Source organism: Centrocercus urophasianus, unplaced genomic scaffold (genome assembly GCF_019232065.1).
Source record: "Centrocercus urophasianus isolate 14NV4802_14NV808 unplaced genomic scaffold, USGS_Curo_1.0 seq_20, whole genome shotgun sequence".
In the NCBI taxonomy this organism is placed as follows: Eukaryota; Metazoa; Chordata; class Aves; order Galliformes; family Phasianidae; genus Centrocercus; species Centrocercus urophasianus.
In genome coordinates this window covers 13,300,839-13,318,082 of record NW_024884756.1, presented here as the reverse complement: position 1 = coordinate 13,318,082, position 17,244 = coordinate 13,300,839, and the positions used below count along the sequence as shown (strand labels likewise).

The following is a 17,244-nucleotide window of genomic DNA, read 5'->3' as shown; positions in this document are numbered from 1 at the left end:
AGAATTTATTTACTATATATTAGTCATTTATCTTGTGAAGTTTAGAGTTGTTCTGTGCAGTAGTATCTAAATACTACAAGCTAGGTTCTGTTTTCAGAAAGCAACAGAAGGCTGCTTTTTACAATAACTACACATTCTTATGAACTAAGTATAATGTCTTCACATACATAGAAAAGTGAGTAACTAGACTGCTTCCACCTGCAGAGTTTTTTATATAATTTTTTAGATTTCATATAATTACATGACATCTAGGTTCCCAGTGTGTTTCAGAAGGGAATACAAGGGCTTCGAAGTTTGGAAGGTCCGTAAGACCTTTAAAATAACATGAACAAAAGAGAATATCTGAAAAAAAAAAAAGTTAATCATCAACAAAGCCAGTGTATGCTCTCATGGGCTGACTTCTGTAATGTTCTGCTTAGTAAATGTTACTTCTGGTCCCAGACCTATCCATAGTGACGAAGCAGGTCTGAAGTCACGAAGTTGAACAGTGGGTCAGAAACAAGGGGGTACATGGCCTGGCAGGGGCATGGCTGCTAAACTACACTGTTGAGGCAGGTAAAATGTTGGGAGCCATGGCTTGAATGCAAGATCCCTAGACAAGGTGGGGAGATCCTGACAAGACTTCTTGCTGTGCTTTATGAGGCTGTACTCCTGCTCCAGATGTAGTGTGACCCTGAGGCCTATCCAGTCAGATTCCAGGAAGCAAGTTGAGGGGTAGGCATTCAGGACCCAGATAAATATTTGTTTTAAAGTATTGAGTCTATGAAAGTGGGGACCTAAAATGAAACTTTGAGTTAAGGTTTATTTAGAATTAATATGTTATCTCAATGGTACTTGATAAGAATATTGTAATGTCAATTTAAATGAGCTTTCCTTTACCCTATAAATACTGTTTGAAAAAGAAAGCCTTATTAAGTGCACAAGGTAGGCTGCATTTCATCTATAGCCAATAATCCAAGTAGCATGTTTAACAAGTACAGTATATAAATTAAAATGGAAGCAATAGTGAATGTTGCAGGATTCAGGTATCTTCAAATCAGCAATTCTGTCTGAGTTGCATTTTTATTCCCCTTAATTCTTTTTGTCCATGTGTTTCAGAGGAACGCTCTGCAAGCAGTATCTCCTGCTACCATGGAAGTCTTGATGCGTATTTTAGCAGACTGTGATAACTGGGATGATGGGAGCCCTGAGGAAGTGAGCAGAAAGGCAGAGCTTACTCTGAAGTGCCTCACAGAAGTTGTCCACATTCTCCTTAACAGCAGTTCTGACCAGCGTCAGGTGGAGACCAGTACAATACTGGAGAACTATTTCAAGTTGCTTAATTCAGACCATTCAGCTTTACCTAAACCAAGGCGATGTAGGCAGTGGGAGAGCAGGTTCATAGCACTACAGATCCAAATGTTGAGTAAGTACTCAATTGTGCAGTTTCTTTAAATGTCTGTGGATAACAGCTTTGAAACAAATAATGATTGAATTGTTGTATTAATATAACTGAAAGTTGTACAAATGTTCACTTATTTATATAATGGAAAACCTTCAAATGTTTTTTCTCATTGACACTTCATTAAATATATTCTATTTCATATTCATAGTTAACCAGAGTATCAAGGTTCATGGACTACCAGTCTCTATTTAAAAAAAAAAAAAGAAAATTGCTAGGCAGCAATGACAGCACCTTAACTGCAGAGTGAGGAGGATTTCTAATAAAATATCCTCATGATGGCTGTTTTGTGGTAGTTTGCTTTTCAGATGGAATTACTGCAAACATTGGCAAAGATGTTGGTCCTTAAAGTGTTGGTGCTGAGTTGTTGGATAAACATTTAGGATTTGTGAATGTTTTTTTTACTTTGTTTGGAATGGCAAATATAAATGCAAGTATTTTCTTACCCTGGACTTCCAAGGAAACACGAGTAGCTTTGAGGTGGTGATCACTTACAGTAAAAGGCATCTGTATAATGCAGAGAAAATTTTTGAGGAAACTAGTGTTTGTGTGCTTCTAATAGAGGGCATGGAGGTTAGGTACTCAATGACAGGGACTTCAAGCAGGATCTGAAAGCTATCAAAGGTATTGTGTAGCTATTCTACTATACTACGTATAGTAGGTTACCTGACAGTTTTCAGTGTCAAACTGTTGAGTATTGGGCGTAGTACTCTGTGTCAAACACCTCAGAATTCTCGTGATGTATAGTTTATTTTAAAATATGTATTTTTGATTCCCATGTTTATTATATACCTTTTCTAATCCTCTTACAGGTGTAGTATGGGAAAAAGAGCTTAATGGATTTGGCAAGTGCTTTGGTTTTAATGTCAGTTCCATTTTAATTTTGTAGATACAATCACAGCCATGTTAGACTGCACAGACAGGCCTGTTCTACAGGCAATTTTCCTTAACAGTAACTGCTTTGAGCATCTCATTCGACTGTTGCAGAACTGCAAGGTAAATTTTATTTTATCTTCTATAACAAAATTTTTGTTCTCTTTTCCCATAGGATCTAGCATTTAGACAAATCTTTTTTTTGTCTCAATCCCAGATAGAACTTCATAATTTGCTAGCCAATGTCTTTCACTGATTCCTTCGTACATTTTTCTCAACCTCTGCAAAAGAGCACGGATACAATGCAAATACAATGCAACTCTGGAATATTTTCATTCTATTTTTCTGATATGTTAGTGGCATTGCTATTTTGAGCTCTTCTAATACTAGATATTGTAATCTACGGAATACAATTTGATTTATCAATTATCTATTTTTATTTGGGATTGGGATTTCATAGCAGCAATATATGAAAAATGTCCTTGGATTGGGATTTAGTTATTATAATTAGTGGCAGAATGCCAGTTTCCTTGAAATGCTTTGAATAATGTCAGTGGGTTGTTCTTGTTTATCTCCAGTCTTCTCCTGAAAATACTTTATTTCACTTTTCCATTATTCTGCTTGGACATCTGCGCCTATTTCTGTACTGACCTCGTACTCTGTAAGAAACTTAGCTCCTAATTTCTTCTTTGGTTATTAAGCATTATGATATTTACTTACTGTAGAATCTGTCTTTGTTCCTGTTCTCATTTGAACAAGTGGGAATTAGAACTTTGGAAAGCAGGAGCAGCTACTCTATTAGGTTTTGCCTGCTTTTTTTTTTTTTTTTTTTTTTTTTCTGCTTGTTCTCTTCATTTTTAGTCTGCCTTCTTGTCTGTTGTAAAATGTACTGTTGGAACGTTTTTCCCTCTGATAGCCTTGCATACTACTGTGATCAATTGAGTCTCAGTACTTCCAGATTGCTGCATGGCATTTTTTAACCTTTGTAGTGGAAATAGCCCCAAGAATGATAAAGAAGGGAGGGGGGATGAAGTTATATTTTTCAGTGCATCTTTATACTTGTTTTTTGAAATAGCAAAGATGAATTTAGCAGTGGAAGTAGGATTTATTCTTGTTAATGTAGGAAGATGATCCTATTTCTGGTCATATTTTTTTCTTACCTATGAAAATTTTGCTGCTGGATTCACTGGCAGGGCTACATAAAGCACATTTCTGCAGCTCTGTATCAGGTGAAAAGGAGAGTACAGACAATATGGAAGTCAGGAATTTCTCGTATCTTCAGCAAATTTGAAGAGAGAAATTTTCATGGAAAAGAGGGGTTAAAGAAAATCCCTACCACAATTTTTGCTATAGGTATCTTGAGATATTCAAACCCATAGTTCTAGTCACCTTTGAAGTCATCTGCTGTCCAGCAATCTTCTAAAATATAGGTTTTTTTTGGCAACTGTTGGTTTTAAGCCTTATGGACAAAATTGTCTTCACTTAACTATGCTCTAGGATTATGGATCTGCACAAGAGCTTTTTGAAACTGTTCAGTTAAGTTCTGTTGATCTAAATGTTGCCTTTTGCCTTGTGATATTCAAGTAAGGGACTAAACTTTAGAGATGCCAAAAGGGGCTCAGTCTGTCCTAAGTTTTCAAGTAGCTGCTTGTACATACTGTTAAGAATCTAGGGATCAGACTTTGAGCAAAGTGCAATCATCTCTAGCAGTGTGTCTGGTTAAAAGCACGTGGTTATTGTCTGAACGGCTTTAAATAGAAGAATTTTCACTTTCATTGATAGGGCTGAATTAACAAATCTGAAAAATTTGTTTTTTCTATGTCTGCCTTTGCTTTTGTTCTTATTTTCACTTGCTAATGCTGTAAGCCTCTGAGATGTTGTCGTAATTCTGTGATGTGTACTCTTGACTGTGATGTACTTCAGACTGACTTGTGTTTCTGTGTAGGCTTACACTTGTGTAAGTCTAAATAATATTTTGAGTATTTTCTTCTATCTTGTGAAAGCTGATTCGTAGTGTTTACTCATCTTCAGAGGGAATACCTAAGTAAGGTACTAGGAGAAAATGCATGAAGAAGAAATGGTTAAAGTTTCATTCTTACCCACTGATAGAAAGTGTTGGGGTTTTTTGTTTGGTTTTGTGCTTGTTAGGTACCTTTAAAACATTTTTTATAGGGGATTTTTAACAGCACTTTGGAGTATATAAACAGAAGAAAAGCTGTAGTCATGATTAGATTGTGGCTGACCTATACTCACAAAGTGAGTGCAGTAGATTATGAAGGTACTGGAGTCAACTTCGATGTTGCAAATTCAGGTACAGACTAGGGATAAGTTTCTTAGCTGAAAATGCAGGCATATGTTTTATTTACAGCCTGACAGATTCTTAGAGTGTTACCAGATGTAGTTTTGCTTTTCTTCTGTTCTGAAGGCTTATATGATCAAAATATTCTACTGCTGTTGCTGCTTGATGTAAATATTTTGACTACATATCTTCAGCTGTTACATAGGATAAGACATAAATGGACAGCCTTGAGGCATCTGTATCCATTTCTTTGCTAGTGGTCCACTGTTGTTTTTATTTCTTTAAAGTGAATTTTTGTTGTATTGCACGTGGTAAATAAACTAATTGTTGCTAAGCTGGTAAGCAGTATAACATCCATGTTGGTCTGTTTTCTTGTCTCAGTAGTGATATGTTTTCATCTAATTGTGGACAAAAAATGCAATTACTGCTTAGCAAAACTGTGATCTTCAATATTCTAAGAATTAACAGGCAACTAATGTTAGCGGGGGAATGTGTCTCACCAATGTGAGAACTCGTTTCTTGTATGTCAGACACAAATCCTGAGGCAGCCTCCACAGGTATGATGGGAGGATAATTATGTAATGCAATTATTTCCATTATTCTTGTCTCTGTTTCTAACAGCTGTTTTTAAATGCTAACAATAAAGTGGCAGACAAGAGTGAAAAAGACCTTGCCAACAAATTACTGACAGAAATGAATGAGGACCAGGTATCTACCTAATCTGTACTTTGCTTCAATTGAGGTCAAAACACAATGACAGGAAAACTGATTCCTGTGCTTCACCTTAATGATCCTTTTTAAGTCTTCTGTGGCAAGATGATCTTGTTTCTGCAGACATTAGTATTTTCCATCTGTGGAAAGTTATTTCCCAATTAACAGACTGAATTCAACTTTGCTTTCATTAATCTACTTCAAGTTGCAAATGTTTCAGTAGATTGAGCCTCAGTTTTGCATCTTTTAAGGAAAAGGTGAAGTACATGAATGGAATCCAAATAATTCTATTAACCTGGTGGTGATTTTTTTTTCCCTTCCTTTCCTTTTTTTTTTTTTTTTTTTTTTTTGCTTCTTTGTCTCAGCACTGTGGTGTTTTGGATTCTGGGGCCTTGTTTGTGAATCTCAATGGTTGTATTTGATGTCCTGATTCTTTGCTTGTCATCAAGAGCAGATGTTCACAAATGAATGGACAGGCTGAATCAGGGAGGTAGGAATAGCCTGTTGCTTTAACTTTGACGTAATGTTGTGGAAAGTATCACATGCAAGTTGTATTGATTTTGTGGTAGAATGATTTGTTCTGATTAAAAATGTAAAGGTGCTAAGTACAAGGTATGGTAATCTACAAATTGTGATTCTAACAAATGGCTTTGGCTTTTTTAGAAACTCAGTGCAACATTAACTGCATGTAAACATTTCTTCACGTCTAACAGTCTTCTGATTCTTGACATTTCATTTTCAAAATGTCTGATATTTAGAATATTATTTCAGGGGTGGTGGAACTGTTTGTACAGTCTTGCTCATTAGTTTTACTGATGGACCTGAAATACTGCTTGTTTTTGTCCTTAAGACCATGATAGAAATATTACTATAAACAGAAATTAACGGAGGAAAAAAAAAAAAAAAACAACCCAAAAGTTAATATGAAATTGGAAAGTTGATGATTGAGATAAGAATACGGGTGAGAAAGCCACTTTACTGTGCTGGTGTGAGTAATCTCTTACAATTAGTGTGTTGCATTGTATAGGGACTTATGGAAAAGAAAATACTCTATATGTACTGCAGATGCCTGATTGTTTAGCAGCACACGCGCACACAATACAAGAGATATCTTAATTTGTTTTCCTTCCTCCCTCTTGAGGTTGTCCATTAGCCGCATGAGGAAAACGTGTTTGTCCATCAGAGCATTTGAAGTGAAATGAGTTTTGTGAAGGCTTCTCTCCTTCTCTTGAAGTGTTGTCTGTTGTTAATGTAATCTTTCTTGTAGGCTATGGGGTACTTTGAAATCATTATTGGTGGAGATGATTTTTGAAGCATGCTAGTAAACTCCATTTTCATCCTGGCAGGAGGGCACAGTACAGTTTTGGAGCAGAATTGCCTTTATGCATTTGTATGTAACCACTGTACTTGCTGCTTTCAGGTACTTCAGGGACGTCTAGACTGCTTGGCAGTATCAACCATTCAGGCTCTCACAGCAGTAATGCACAAGTCTCCAGCTGCTAAGGTAACTATGCATGCAGCTATCTTCTTGTGATTGGCCTCTTAATTTTGTCTAGCTTTTCTTTTCTTCTTTTTTTTTTTTTTTTTTTTTTTTTTTTTTTTCAAAATCCTTGGAATTTTAGTAATTAAGTTGAGCAGCTTGTGGTCACTAATTCCTGTCAGATAGGAGCAATGGACTGAGTATCCTCTGTTTCAGCCATTAGAAACAAATAGACATCTTTGAATGAGAACTGGAAAACTGGAGTGCAAATGGTAACTGGAACCTTTTTAAGGAGATTATGTAATTACTTACCATGAATATTTGGAGTAGAATTAAGAAACTTTGCAAAATATAGCTTCAGGAAGGAGTTAGTTTTTTATTATGTCTGTAATACAGGATCATATTGCTGTCTAAATGGCAATCTTGCTTTTCCCCTGCCTTTCCTTTGTGATTATTCCTGTGGCTTGATAAATTAACAAGCAATGACTAGTTTGTGAATCTGACTGAAATATAAAGCCATGGAAGAGTAGTAGATTTATTTTTAGATTGCTGAATTCATTAGATTAATCCCATGTTTGAATGACTCCTGGCACACTGCAGGTCACAGAGTGGAAGTAGCTCGATTCAGTTGCTGCTTGTAGTACATTCTCAGTTAGAAATGACAAAGTAGTAAATCGGGCTCCTCCAGAGCATGTTTCAGAGTACTTGCATCTCCACTGACACTTGGAAGTCTGGGGAAATGCTGTGTGACAGAATGGAGGATTGACTGTAATCCACAAAGTGCCAGTAAAATTTTCAGCTATACTTCCATTACAGTGTGTAATTTTTTCCCCTGTTTACTTAAGTAATTTTCACTTCTACTGGCAGATTCATCCATCTGTTCTAATTTCAGTGCAGAGTACTTCTGGGAGGATAGTATTTGTTTTGTGATGCGTTGGATATTCACTAACCAAACAGTAAACAGATGCTATGTAGTATGTTCTAGGCTTTGTGGCTCGCGTCACTTTTCTTTGTGTAAAATCAATTAATTTTCAGAAAATCATTACTGGAATACTTATCTAATTTTTTGAATTATTTAAAATGAGTGATTTCTAATCAAGCTGGTCTAGAAGATCTTTCATTCAAAAGTCAGTATCTAGATTCTTAATTCTCAAAATAATAAGTTCATTTCAAGCTTCAGTTTGCATTAAAAATAAAGTTATTAATAACTTGCGATAGATTTAACATTTGAGTATACCAAAGAAATACTTTTTGTAATTACTTCTTTGGTCTTACATTTGTTTATCTGCATGCTGCAGTGAGTTCGTTCTTATTTACAGCATGCTAGAGATAGAAATCCTTTCATAGTATGCCCACTGTGCTGAACAAAAAAAATACAATTCTTACATTCTAATCCTTAAGTCTAATATTGTTTTCAAGTAAACTTTGTTGCAGTAGATGAGCTGTTTGTGTCTATTTCATTTGTTAGTGAGACTGGATTTTTATCCTCAGGAGGTCTTCAAGGAGAGAATCGGTTATGCACATATCTACGAGGTACTTAAGTCACTGGGTCAGCCCTCACGGGAACTGCTGGAAGAACTCATGAATATGGTGAGATATACTGTGAATGCTGTCTGGAATGCTGTGTCTCTTCAACAGTATTTCTTCTTGACTGTATTTCATGTTTGATTTCTTTGTTTTTCAGGCTGTTGAAGGTGACCACATGGCTGTTGGGATATTAGGCATTAGTAATGTCCAGCCATTATTGCTGCTTATCCAATGGCTTCCAGAGCTTGAGTCACATGACCTGCAGATTTTCATTTCAAATTGGTTGAGGCGGATCTGCTGTATTAACAGGCAGAGTCGTGCCACGTGTGTCAATGCAGACATGGTCATCCGTATCATCGAGACACTGAATCACCACTCTGCACTCCATTGCACTTGTGCAGAGAACCTGATTGCCCTTCTGGGCTCTTTAGGGAGCCACTCAATGGGGTCAGAAGAACTGCTTCAACTAATACGGCTCCTTAGAACCGAGGAGCCAAAACAGGCTCACCCTTATGTTATTCCAGTGATGCGAGCCATTCTGGCAATGGCTCGGAAACAAGGCATGGCTAGTGCCTTGCAGTATTTCAACTTGTGTCACAGCATGGCGGGAATTGCTGTTCCATCAATTCAGAGGTGGCCAGGCTCTGCATTTTCTTTCAGTGCTTGGCTCTGCCTTGATCAAGACCAGGTGGACCCTAGCACAGCTAGCAAAACTGGCAAGCGGAAGCAACTGTATAGGTATGATTACCATAATGACTTCAACAGCACAAATCTAGGTTGTCTGTTCCTTGTGGAATGTGATATGTGGTACCTCCTAGTCTGTGTGGTACCTGTTCCTTCATAGAATGCAATATAAAGCACTTGATTTGTTTATTTTGTGGAAGGGAGACGCTTCATCTGTCTTCAAAGCCAGGCTGTGTTACAGAAATAAGCACGTAGCTTCTCAATTGCACTGCTTCCTCTACAGTTTCTTGTTTGCAGTTTCATTATCCACAACTCTGAATTGTTAAGGTATATAGCTTAAAAACAACAACCAGAAAAAGCAAAACACCTCAAAACAGAACAATCTGTGGTGGAACTGTGCCACAAACTTTAAAAAGGCAATAGAGCAAATTCTTAGCTGCAAAACACTTTTTCTACATAGTCACCACAATTAGCTATGTGTTTTCACCAGTGATGTTCATTCTCGTAAAAATCTGCACCAATTGAGATGGTGTATTGTTTCACAGCTGTGATGATGATAGAAAAATGTTGCACACCCAATTCATCTTTTACTGGTGTGAACAGATGGAAGCCAGAAGGTGCCAAATCTGGATGGTATGGTGGGTGTGGTGGGACAGTGCAGCCAAGACAGGCAATGTGCTCTATGTTTCTTCCAACTGATATGGGGTCTGGTGTTATTGTGTTGCAAGAGAAAAATTGTCCTCTTCTCTGGCTTGACTCTGGAGGTTCCAGCATTCAGCTTAGTCATTGTTGCAGCATGGCAATTAGTGGGGAAGGTTTGTCTGGGTTCCAAGAAATCCAGAATGATCACCCCCTTTCCTATCCCAAAAGGCAGTGTGCATCACTTTCCCCTCTATAACATCAGTGTCACATTTGTGTTTTATACCAATAAATATTTGATAATACAGTAGTTAATGCCTCCACTTGGAATCACAGTACCCAAGGGATTATAGCAGGCTTTGATAATACTTCACAGTTTATATATAGTTTTCTGTATTCAAGCACTTAAAAAGAATGCCAGGCTTCTCAAGGCAAGCCTGTTCGTGCAGGGTTTATTTATAGATAGCTGCTTACAGCTGATTTTCATGATAGAGTGAAATAAGCTATTTAACCATGACTATGTTTATATTTTGCATTAAAATTCTTGCTTATAGGTAATCACAGATTTCAAAATATTTTTAAATCTACACTTACTGTCTCATCAGTTTTAAACCAGATTTGGCTGTAACATTATACGTACAAGCATTCTGAATTTCTGAATTATTCCGTTTAGTATCTTGATCTTTAAAATAAAAACCTTCATATGCAGTGGTATGATGTAGAACTATTAAATTAAGAGAACACATCTACTAGCTATGCCAGCAATCTCACCTAGCTGCATGCATTATTAGCAGCTTTTATGGGGCTGATGGACACAATTAACAGCAAACACCACTGTTTGCAGGCCTTTTAATATCTTCTTTAGTAGAACATTGTGGCTCTCAGACTGCAACAGTCAGTAGTTGGATAGCAATAAGCTTCTTTGAGAGATGTGGGGGATGCCTTCATCCTAGCTGTCCTGGGGGTTCCTTTCTTGTGAGATTTGTCTTGTTCTTTTGAACAGAAGTAATAGCTAGGCAGATAATGATGTGAACAGCAACAAAAAGCTCAAGTTGTTTCTCTCCTCAGTGAAAATACTGTTATGTGACTTACAGTATGTATGATGAAGCAAGTCCTTAGCTTGTTTGTTTTGTCATTCTATAGCTTTTTTACAGGAAGCGGTATGGGTTTTGAAGCCTTTATCACATGCTCTGGAGTATTGGTGGTAGCAGTTTGCACAAAGAGGGAATATGCGACAGTGATGCTGCCTGACCACTGTTTTTTTGACTCACTCTGGGTAAGATGTGATGCTGAAAAGCACTGTTTAGCATAGTAGTGTTAGCTCAGAAGTAGCAAGTTTGATTGCTATTTTATAAGTGATCTATTTTATTATACTTAACTGTGTAAGAACAAATCTAAACTCAGATAATACAAGTGCTTTTTACATAAATTAGTATTTAAGATAAATTATGCCTGTTGTTTTAGCTGTTCTTATTCATAAGCTGGTTATAGTGTTTTTTAAATGTGTTTTATATGGGAGTTTTTTAATATATGGATCTTTTTTGTATTCAAACAAACAGCTGTAGTGTTGTGTGCATACTACTGTTTCTGCTGTAACTTATTCTATTCTAAAGACTGATGTGCATTGTCTTGTAAGAACCTATACTTTTCTTTAAAAAAAAAAAAAAAAGTTTAAAAGTAAAATGCTTAAAAGAAGAGCTGATATCAACGAGGTCAGACCAGCTACTTTGGATTTATTTTCCTAAGGATTTTCGTTAATGATTTCTTCATCAAATTAGTGAAGGTGAGGTTAAATGGTTGTGTATTATCATTTCACTGCTTTTTAATAACTTTATGAATTTATTAATCAGCACAACATAACTATTGTTCACATGCCTGGAAAGAGACCCTTTGGTCAGAGCATTGTGTACGTCTACGTCAATGGACAGCAGAAGATCTCTGCCCCACTTCGATTCCCTGCCATGAATGAAGTAAGTTCACCTTCTGTGTCATACACCTGTCCTGATGAACTTCATAGAAGAATGAGAGCATAGTTGGCTTTTTTTATGTTTGGAAACTCAGTGAGAGTTAAAGGTAGTTTAGAGCATTGTTGCTAAGTTGGTTCAAGTCTAGATAGTGTCCAAGGTATCATAGTGGAGAAAAAGTGGAACTAACCATTAATTAATGTTTGTTTAGTCATCTTGGTTTTAAAAACAAGCTGGGAAAAATATCAGCTTGGTTAAATAGTGGGGTTTTTCAGGACCAGAGCCCTATGATAGAATTTCTAGAAGCAAGTAGTGTGACAGCCCCAGTGAGAAATATTCCATCTTGTTTTCAGTGGCCATTCATTTTTTTAATATTTTCTATGTGTTTCCATAACACATGCTAATCTTATACCTGTTACCATCTTATATCATGCTTGGATAAGCATGAACACTAGCAACAAAATGAGAACCTGGCATTTTAAGTTCTTTGTGTGGGATGAATCCTTTCTAACCTGGGCTATAATACTTACCATTCTTCCCATGTTCAAGTCCTAATTTAATATGTAAGTATTTTGAGTAGTTTTAGTAAGCATTTAAATTAAACACTGTAATAGTGAAATCAGTATAACACTTCAAAAAGTATGTTGCAAGATAGAACTCTGGGTTTTGGCCTACTTGTAAAATAAGCACAATAGAGAAGATATCTATATGTGGGGTTGGTAATCTTCCTCTGAGGGCTTCTGTTCAAGTGGTAAATAATTGATACATATAGCAGGCATAACAGGCTAGTATTTTCAAATACAATCCAGAAGAGGAATGTTTACTAGAGTATCTTACCAGAGTACTGTCCAGGCTCTGTTCCTGGCAGCCTTTTTTGTCACACAATAGTTCAAATGACCAAATTGTTTTCAACTGAATTAGGAGCACTCTGCTGTTGTGAGAAGTATGTGTTCTTTTCTTTTGGATTCTCCAGAGTGTGCCAGTACTTGCTGTTCTTGGTTTAATTTATTTAGTTCAGATTTGACAGAGATAGTCTTCAGATTTGCTTCGTAAAATAGGTGAAGCAGAGGTGGAAAAGGAACATAGACTTAAACTCAGTGTGTGTTTTGTTTTTTCTTCTATTCTTGCTTCTACAGCCTTTTACTTCTTGCTGCATTGGTTCAGCTGGTCAAAGAACAACAACTCCTCCTCCATCTCAGATACCAGATCCACCTTTTTCTTCCCCTGTCATGCCTCACCGTACATCACTTGGGGGCATTCTCTCTCCAGGAAGCTGGGGTGGGATGCTTGCAAAACCAGAACTCATCACCAAGATGATCTCAGCAGGGACTCAGGATAGTGAATGGGGATGTCCAACATCGTTGGAGGGCCAGCTTGGTTCAGTTATCATTTTTCATGAAGCACTGCAACCCCCTCAGGTGAAAGCATTGTATTTGGCAGGTAAGTAATGATTATACTAATTTTTAGTGAAACAAAATGGTTGAGTTAGGGACAACATCACTTACAGCTTTGCTGTACACAGACATGTAATGACATGACAGACAAGTTACAGTCCAAAATAATTTTAAAGCTAACGTAAGTGAGAGGGCTCTATAAGAAGCTCAGAAATAAGTGATAAGGATTTTTACTTAAGTTAAAATATTAGGTTTCCATAAGCTCATCTATTTATTTATGTACAGGCTTGCCAAAATCTGGATGTTAAGTATATTCTCACTTTTCTTTTTTTTCCACTGTTTGCCTACAATTGACCTTATAATTGAAGGTCTTTAAAGTATTGCTCTTGTTGACAACCCACTGAGGTGATTTACACTTGATTGATTTTTCATGGAAAAATCCTGAACTGTGATTTTAAAATAAAAATAAATTATTGATCTGTTTTACTGAAGTATTAAGTGAAGTTCAATAATGACATGGGATTGTTAGAGATTAGCAAGTACTTCAGCCATTTAAAGGAAGTATTTTTATGTTGCTAAATAAAGTTGACTTGAATATTTCTTACTGTCTGGCTATTTGAGCTTTTTGATAGGTTGGTGGCAAGTATAGATGTTTGTAAAGAAATATTTCTGTTCAAGTGTCCAAAATATTGTATAGTTTGGCTTTTTATCAAGAATATGTATTTGCTTTTAATAAGAACCCTATGGAATGAATAACTTCATAATATTACTTTAAAGTGTATCTCAAATAGGTATGGTTCAGAGTATCCTGCCATAACAAAGAATAGTTGTATAAAATTTGTGAAAGTTAATATCCAGTGAAGTCTTAAAAATTAAAAGCAATGTATTTATAGGTCCAAACTGTTTAACTCCATGGAAATCTCAAGAGCCTGAAGTAGCAGATCTCCCCAGTAAGGTGTTGCTGCATTACACACCAAAGGTATGGAACAATATGGATTTTTCTGTTGCTTTTGCAGTGTGAAGTAATTTCAGAACTTATCTTGAATAGTTTTTTCTTTTAGAAAATTCTTTTAGAATTAGAACAAACTAATGTACCATTAACATGTAAGAACATTTAATATTAACATATTAAGTGTACCATTTTGGCTTTTTTTACACAATGGTAATGGGAAGATGCAGGGTAGCAAAAGCTTTCTTAGACTAGAATTTTGGGGAAGGGCGATAGATGTTGTTCTTGTTTAGCAAAAGGACAAAATTATTTTGTACAAGTCAAATCTAAGATGACATAAATTTTCTAGGGTTCCCAAGTTGTTTAAACAACATCCTATCAACACGATGACACTAACTATTATGCATTTTCAAGGATCTGTTGTTTCCTAAGTGATACTGTAGCCTCCTTACTTCTCAGGCCTGCAGAAATCCAATTTGTCTTGACCTGTCGGCAAATCTCTTGCATGGAAGACTAACTGGAAACAAAGTAGTGAACTGGGACATCAAGGTAAGTGCTTACTGAACAAGCGGAAGCTGTTGTTTATGTGACAGTTTTCTTACATTCACTAACCTTTAGAATGCTAGAAGTTATTGTCATAATGCCAATGACATTTAACAGATAAAAAGTCAGTCTTAACACTGCCTGAGGAAATTGGCTTATTTGCAGCTAGACAGCTTGATCAAGAAACATTGTGATTAATGATTTTTCTGTTCAAATAGAAAATAGTAATTCTAATACTAATACTATAGACCTTTGCTTGCAGGGCTCTTTTAGCAAAAAAAATAAAATAAAATAAAAAATAAAAAAATAAATAAAAAACAGAAACAGAAACAAAGATTGAGGGCAGAGCATGTATCCTATGGACAATTTCTTGTTTTGTTTTGAAGACGAGTGTGTGAACAAATAAATGCAATTTTTAATTTTTCTTGTTTAAAATCATTTTCCAATTTCTTACGAATAGTATGCAATCAACTCAATGAGCAAACTAATTAGTAAGGAAATGTTGTTTGGGCTACACTGTGCATATGCTCTGACTTACGGAGATCAATGTTAAGAAAATGGAAATGTTTGCTAGTTAATTTTGCTGTGATGTGAATAGTTAGAAAATACTAAAATTTGTTGTCTTTATCCAGTAGATAGAAGAGAGGTGGGTGAGGATGGCTTATATCTCTAGCTGTATGGGAAAGTATATTGAAAGTACAAATCTCAGGAGGATAATTAGTTCATTAACAAACAGTGAGGATTGGCACTCTCTTGAGGACTAGAGTGAGGGATAAAACACAAAGCTGATCAAGTCGTTAAAGAGATGAGACAGCTTGAAAGGAGCTACAGTTACTGCTATCTTGTGCTTTGTAGAAATTCAATTTTTTTCAGCTTTCAAAAGTGTGATGCTTCTTGTTTTGCCTGGCTAATATGGAAATCTTCATCCATGAGATAAATTTTACAGATTTAAAAAAAAAACTCTTAGCTTAACTGTTCAATTTTCTTTAAATATCCCCATGTTTATTGAGGCAAATCTAAACAGAGACAGGGGTATCATATGGGCATGTAAACAGAGTAACAATTTAAAAAGTGGAATGTGATGGAGGCAAAAAAGGGTTCCTCTACTTCTCCCCAGTGTTTGTGGGAAGGAAAACTGATGTTCTGTGATTGGCTTACAGGTATTGTTTTACTTTGGATTCTAAGAATTTTAGTATGCGGTGGTTTTCCTTGGGCTAAGTTGGGCAGGTGAACAAGCATCTCTGACTAGTTTGCTGATTATTGTTTTCTGTGAGGAGTGGAAATTAAGTGGATTTTTAGTCTTGAATTTGAAAAAGGGTGGAGATAAAAATTGAAGTATACATAAAACTATTTGAAAAAAAATCATCATTTTCTAACTACTTGAAGTAGAGATCTTACAGGAACAGGATTAAAACGTGTGTATAATATGTCTTTACTGCACGTAACTTAGATATCATAAATGTTTTTACTCTGTTTTTCCAAAATGCTTAATAGAAAATTCTTTGATATTTATAATCTTCAGGTTCCCATGTTTATTTTGAGGAGGGTGGAATGAAGTGTAAAAACACAGCTGACAGGAAGTCGTGTAGTTGCAGTGCCTAGAATCTGGGCAACACTCTGTTTAAACTCAGTGTTTTAAACCACTTTTAAACAGGCATAAAACAACTTTATTGATTTGTGAGTGCATAAAGTTCCTTATCTAATGTGAATTTCTGTGGCATAATTTGGAGAATTTTATTTACGGTTGCTTTCCTTCCATTTCTCTTAATTTTAGGATATGATCAACTGCATTGGTGGAATAAATGTGCTGTTTCCGTTGCTGGAGCAGATCAGTTTTCTTGGTAGACAGATGCCTGAGAAGTCTGTAGGGGAAACTCTACCTCCTGAAGTAGTTACTCCTGTAGAGGGAGACTGGGTGGTATTGTCATCCACAAAGGCATCAGGTAGGTATCAAAGTACAACTGAGATGAACTTTTAAAGTTTGGTTTTAATTAAACATCTTTATGTGAATAGAAGTGATTCTTATACTTGTTGGCTTTTCCAAAGCAGCACTCAAGCTTGACAGACTGTTGTTTTTTCTAGACATTTGATGGGGTGCTGCATAACAACAATTCAGCACAATGTAAAATGAGCCTGATGATCTATTTGAAATATAAATGCATTTAGCATTGTTTTTGCTCTTAATGATTTCCTATTGTATTAGTGTCAAAACATGCAATTATTTCTACTTCTCTTTTGAAAAGCTTGTTGTGAATATTTTGAGAAATTGCTTTCTTTATTCAAAACCTGCTAATATCAGTAGGAGGAGGTTTTCAACAGCATGGATATTGGGTCAGACAGCCAAATAAAGATTGTGGAATATCAGATCAATGCTGTGTAGACTCTGTCACACTTTCATTTTCTTTGGAAAATGTTCAGACTCCTACACCTTTCACATGAACAAATCAATACAATTAAAAGGAAGCTTTAAGAACAACTAGGGAGGGGAAAAAAAAAAAACAACGGAAACATCTAATTACCACCAAACTGTACTAGTATAAGTTGGGAATTAATTTTTGTCTTAGCAGAAAACAAGAGGAAAACAGAGCTTGCAAGAGAACCATTTTCATTTGTTTTGAATTTGAAATGGTTGAGTAAATATGTTTCCTCACTCGTTCTCATTAATTTTTGCATACTATGTCTAGTTACTGCTGAAGGAGAATGTCTGATGCAACATATACAAGAAACTGTGACTAAAAGG

The 17,244-nt window shown here is 36.0% G+C and overlaps 1 protein-coding gene across 5 annotated transcripts in view; it reads left to right on the top strand.

Annotated features, from left to right (window-relative positions):
- The window catches only part of NBEAL1 (neurobeachin like 1), an 80,926-nt gene that overhangs the window by 27,490 nt on the left and 36,192 nt on the right, over nt 1–17,244 (top strand). For 4 of the 5 annotated variants that reach the window (XR_006169409.1, XM_042821944.1, XM_042821945.1 and 1 more), the window contains exons 9-20: nt 1,099–1,405; nt 2,331–2,437; nt 5,235–5,321; nt 6,745–6,828; nt 8,296–8,394; nt 8,489–9,069; nt 10,798–10,930; nt 11,505–11,624; nt 12,755–13,058; nt 13,906–13,991; nt 14,421–14,510; nt 16,279–16,447. Coding sequence is in view for 4 of the 5 variants with exons in the window: in XM_042821944.1 (XP_042677878.1) it covers nt 1,099–1,405; nt 2,331–2,437; nt 5,235–5,321; nt 6,745–6,828; nt 8,296–8,394; nt 8,489–9,069; nt 10,798–10,930; nt 11,505–11,624; nt 12,755–13,058; nt 13,906–13,991; nt 14,421–14,510; nt 16,279–16,447 (2,167 nt within the window). In the remaining variant the exon portion in view is untranslated. The remainder of the gene's footprint in view (nt 1–1,098; nt 1,406–2,330; nt 2,438–5,234; nt 5,322–6,744; nt 6,829–8,295; nt 8,395–8,488; nt 9,070–10,797; nt 10,931–11,504; nt 11,625–12,754; nt 13,059–13,905; nt 13,992–14,420; nt 14,511–16,278; nt 16,448–17,244) is intronic. The other variant, XM_042821946.1, reaches the window with a different exon arrangement.